Here is a 5,000-nt window from a genome sequence, read left to right on the forward strand (position 1 = left end):
TTATCCCATATGCTCTTTTTTTAAAGTGTCTGTAACAAAAACCTCTGAGTGTCGCCATGACTGAAGTTTACATCACGCACATCAAGGCGTTGAACACAGCCGGAGCGCTCCGGTGCGCCCTCTAGAGACGCACATGCAGAATTTTATTTCAAAATAAAAGCACACAGCAACTTACATACGCTCAGCTTAAGACAGGACAAAACTTCAAAATAAAAACCTAACAATTCTTAAATAGACCGCAACAATGTAAACTGAACCGCCTTAAAAACTCTTTTGTACCAATCCGTTCATTTTCTTCTGCTCATAAGAGGTCAGATCCCGATGGCAGCAAGCGCAGTAAGTCCACATCATTACTTTGATGCAAAGGAAAACAAAGGCTAACATAAATTAGTTTATAATTTGAAGATCTTGGTCTTGACTCGGTCTCGCCCTGTCTTGGCCTTGGTCTTGGTCTTGGTCTTGGTCTTGGTCTTGGTCTTGACTCGGTCTGGATCAGTAAATGTCTTGGTCTTGGTCTCGGGGCACTCTGGTACATATGCAGAATGCCTGTCCTAAGAAAAGAGACACCTGATGTTGCAGAGGAAGAGGACTTTCTGTTGACTCTCTTTTGGACAGCTCTCAGACTTCACACACTTTCAGGATTTTGTTTTTAGCTGACGCACCCCCACAATATTCTTTTTATTCTGAGCTGAGGTTAAAGATTGGCATATGGGTAAGAGAGAAAGAGAGAGTGAAACGCTTTAAATCCACCTCACTGGATGATGCAAACCAAGAGAAAGGGGCCTGAACATGTCAAAAAAAAAAAAAAAAAGATCCACGCAGTCCATGAAACATCACAAACAAAAAGCTGTGAGTAATTGACTCGACATCTGAGCGAGGCTCGTCTCCCAGCGGGCCCCAGCTGACAGATGCATTTATTATGTAAAAAATAAATAACCGCCTCTTTATTTCCTGGATGACGGATTGATGGGAGTCATGAGGAGATGCAGCTGCATCACACAGAAATGGTGATAATACAGGCGGCTCTAAAAGACTGGTTCTTTGGCGCTCCACATCCGGCGTCAACTCAGAGCCAAAATCGACAGTTTAGCAAAGAGAATAAAATATCTGTGATCAGAAACACACCAGACAAATTCAGCAGGTATTACAGCAGTGAGAATATTCCAATACTGGCACGCTGTAAAACCCCTTTGTTACATTGTCTGAGCACAAAAAGATTTAGATGTCCTTGAGACGCTGTGGTTGGTGGACTCGGTGAGATTCAGGGCTGAAGTTGCAACGTTGGTGCATTTTTCATTTGGTCCCGTTTTTGTTCACACAAAGTCTGTCAGATCTTTTGTAGCCACCGGTCACTAGTTGGGGCTGCGTTCATGTGCTGTCAGATACATTGTAAAAATGAGTTTCAGACGGCTCAGGTGTGATTGCCCCCTTAGGGCTGGGCGATATGGACCAAAGCTCATATCTTGATACTGATTAGCTGAATGGCGATACTCGATATATATCAATATGTATTTTATTAACAGTGAAAACACATGGAAAATAAACTACCTGTTTGTGATTTTAAAAAGTAATATTATAAAATAATAATGTTTCTTAAATTCAATAAAAGAGAGAGAGAGGAAGAGGAGTGGGGTTAGGAGGGACAGACAGTCAGTCATCATCAGTGAGATGAGAAGAAGGTGACCTGGCACCTCTGTAACGTTATTTTAATGCAACATAAACTATATCCATATTAACGATATTCTCTTACCCTATATCTTGTTTGAAAATATATCGATATATCTTAAAAACTCGATATATTGCCCAGCCCTGTGCCCCCTAAGAGACTCAGAGGTAAGGGTACCGTCTTCTTTTTCTCCTCTCTGGTTATTTCAGTACAGGATCTGTGCAGATCTACTGTGTCTCTCAGGAAGTCTCAGCTGTACGCAGCAAAGACTCTTTAATCTGATCAACGAAGCCTAAATACCACATAAGAACAGGCAGGCTGCGAGGTGTTGACTCGTCTCTGTTCAGGATTTGATACATCTCTATTTCAGTCACTTCTCCATGTGAGGGAGTACACACTAAAAAAAAAAACATCAGGAGCATCTGAGAGAGAGAGAGCGGCTATACAGTAAAGTCTGCAGCCTTCTGACATCATTAGGAGCTGCAGCACAGTAAAACAAACTCACATGAAACTCCATCATGTTGTAGTTCTTCAGCTCCATGTACATTTTATTTATTTATTTAACCTTTATTTAACCAGGTTGGTCCCATTGAGATTAAAAACCTCTTTTCAAGGGAGACCAAGCCGAGACAGGCAGCCGCAAAAACACAAAGTTACAGACGGAAATACAAAGAGACAAAATACAATTTACAAAACACAACATTTGAAACTGAAAAGTCCGACTTGACCCTGAAGTGACCTCGATAACGGAGACCTGTGTTCGTTATTAGAGTGATGATATTTTGTCAGCAGAGGAGACTCACTTGTACTGTGCTTGGAAAAGTTCCTGGACGAAGCTGTGCTGGACTCTGTGGTTCTGGGACTGAGACGGGTCAGGAGACGGCGCCTCCTCTGCTCCACCCGGACCCTGCAGCAAAAGAGGAAGACCACCATTAGAGTGAGTTTAAAGTTAAACAGAGTGACAGAGGAGCTTTGGATTCCAGGTTTTACATGATTCTGCCTTCTTCTTCTTCTTCTTCTGGTTTAATGAAGTGATTTTTCAGCTCTGACCTCCACAGAAACCCTCTGGGAATAAACGCTTTCATCTTTTATCTGCTCACCTAAAACAAAAAGTGAAAGTGGCCTCGGATAAAAGATGAAAGAGAAGAAGAAAAAAAACCTCAAAGATAACAGGCTGATCACTGAAATAGTTGCAAGGTCACAAAAACAACAGCGTGGGATAAAACTCTCAGGGAGTGTTTCACAGAGGCTGCAGAGCGACACAGAACCCAACAGAACAACCTGCTTTACAACACAACACAGACGGTTCTGTGGACGCCATGTTTGAGCTTTAAAGGTCATAAGTACGAGCACCGTTTGAGCGTTTCTGTGCACCATGAAGTCCTGGTACTTGAAGAATGCATAAAGTCATTATATCATTTCAGCTGAGCATTTTCACCACACTGCTCAGGGCCAAACAGAAATGCACCCTGGGAGCTCGCTCTGTTGACACATTGCTGTCCCTCTCTTGTTTACTATCCCAGCTCGCTCTCATACTGGCCGCTACTGTTCGCAGGCTGGCAGCTCGACCGTGACCTCCGCTTACACGCGCAGCTGAAAGGACGGTTTAGAGTTTCTAAATGGGAGAGGGAAGGGGGAGGCATCAGTGTGTGTGTGTGTGTGTGTGTGTGTGTGTGTGTGTGTGTGTGTGTGTGTGTGTGTGTGAGGAAACAGTGTGAGACGGGGACATGGCAGAGAGTCCTTTACAGTTCACCTCCACTTCAAATCCTGAATCTATTCTTCTAAAAGCATTTGAGCTTCCTGCTGCACTCTGCTCCACCAGGCATGCACAATGACAACTCCCCCCCCCCCCCCCCCCCCCCCCCATCTTTTCCTCTCTGATCTGAGTTTAATATCCCTGAGTCACATCCTCCATGAACATCATCAGGACCGCCAAAAGTAGAGGTCGAACCCAGCCGCTCTTAAATATTTGCTTACATCAAGTATCAGAAGTTTTTAACAGAGCTTTCACGCTTCTGATCATTTCAGGAGGAGCAAAGAGTTTCTCCTGCCAGCGCTGAGTGAGCTGATGCAACAGGATGCATTTTGCATTCTTTCAAAATAAAAGCATGTTGTACGTGGTCATGTATCCACTACTGGGGTAAAATTGCTGGTAAACTAAATTAGATTTTAAATGTTCAATTTAATATTGAGCCTCAAACTTCGCTCCTTGGTTTACCCAGTCCTCAGCTAAAGGGTTTTTATAGAAGAAGGCTGTTCAGTATCCTCACGTTTGCTAAAATGGATTGGTAATACTCCACCTTCAGTATAATAATGTTTGACCTCATACCAATGGAGTATTTAACATATAGGTTCAAGTGTAAAGGTGATGATTTTTTGGAAATTTGGACACCCTTCTTTAGATGTAGTGGTAAAAGACTTCTGAATTCTGTACTAATGGGAATGATGGATTATATTATATTTTATATAAAAACCGTCAATAAAGAGACTTCGGCTTACAGCAATAAGAAAGGCAAAATAAGCAGCTCGCCGCCACTTCCTCGCTGTTCTTTTAACGCCCTGTGTTGCCTCAGGATGGCGCCGCATGCTGTAAGGACATGGTGTTACTGCTGCTAATAAAACATGATTAGTGCTGGGATATAATTGAGAAATGTTAAGAGCCACCCGGCTGAGCTTTCACACCCTCTTTTCCCTCCACATACTTGGTAACGGATTCCTTTTGCTATCTTTTCTGCTGAGATAACAAAGCTACAGCGAGGCCACGGCGAGCTCACACACAGTCGCTCTTATCACGTCTCAGAAATCCATACTGGGCTCCGCCATCATGTCAGAGGACGGCCAGGCCTCAGCTGGGTGTTAACAGCGGCCTGTTGAAGGCCTTTAAGCACAGCTGGAAAGTGGGACAGGTTACAGGATAAGGACTGAGACACCTGAACGATCACGGCAGCAGATAGAAAAAGCCCCCGGAGTCAGCTGTGAACGCTGCTGTTTAGCGTCCACAGACTCAGCTGGAGTCTCTCTCTAAAGGTGCCACGGGCCGCTCGGAAACTCAGATGCTATCTTTGAAATTGGATGTCAGAGAAATATGCCAACCTCGATCTGATAGAAATGTTACGGAACAGACAGGAAATAAATGAGGGGGGTAAAGGCTATTTTTAGAGGCAGGTCTGACCCAAAGATGGCTGCTTTAAGGGGGGGATAAACAGTAGCATCCTTCCTTAAGGCTATTTGACTGTACACTACCAATACTCCGTTCAACAAAGAGAGAGAGAACCCACGCTTGCAGGAGGAGGACGTGCGAGCACCACACAGAGAGGTACGCACCCTGCGTCCA

The 5,000-nt window shown here is 43.9% G+C and overlaps 1 protein-coding gene across 2 annotated transcripts in view; it reads right to left on the reverse strand.

Moving 5' to 3' along the window:
* usp43b (ubiquitin specific peptidase 43b) overlaps positions 1-5,000 on the reverse strand; it is a 59,418-nt gene that overhangs the window by 34,974 nt on the left and 19,444 nt on the right. For both annotated transcript variants that reach the window (XM_065964425.1, XM_065964424.1), the window contains exon 3: positions 2,470-2,573. In XM_065964425.1, the coding sequence (XP_065820497.1) occupies positions 2,470-2,573 (104 nt within the window). The remainder of the gene's footprint in view (positions 1-2,469; positions 2,574-5,000) is intronic.

This window comes from Labrus bergylta, chromosome 16, assembly GCF_963930695.1.
Source record: "Labrus bergylta chromosome 16, fLabBer1.1, whole genome shotgun sequence".
Classification (NCBI taxonomy): domain Eukaryota; kingdom Metazoa; phylum Chordata; class Actinopteri; order Labriformes; family Labridae; genus Labrus; species Labrus bergylta.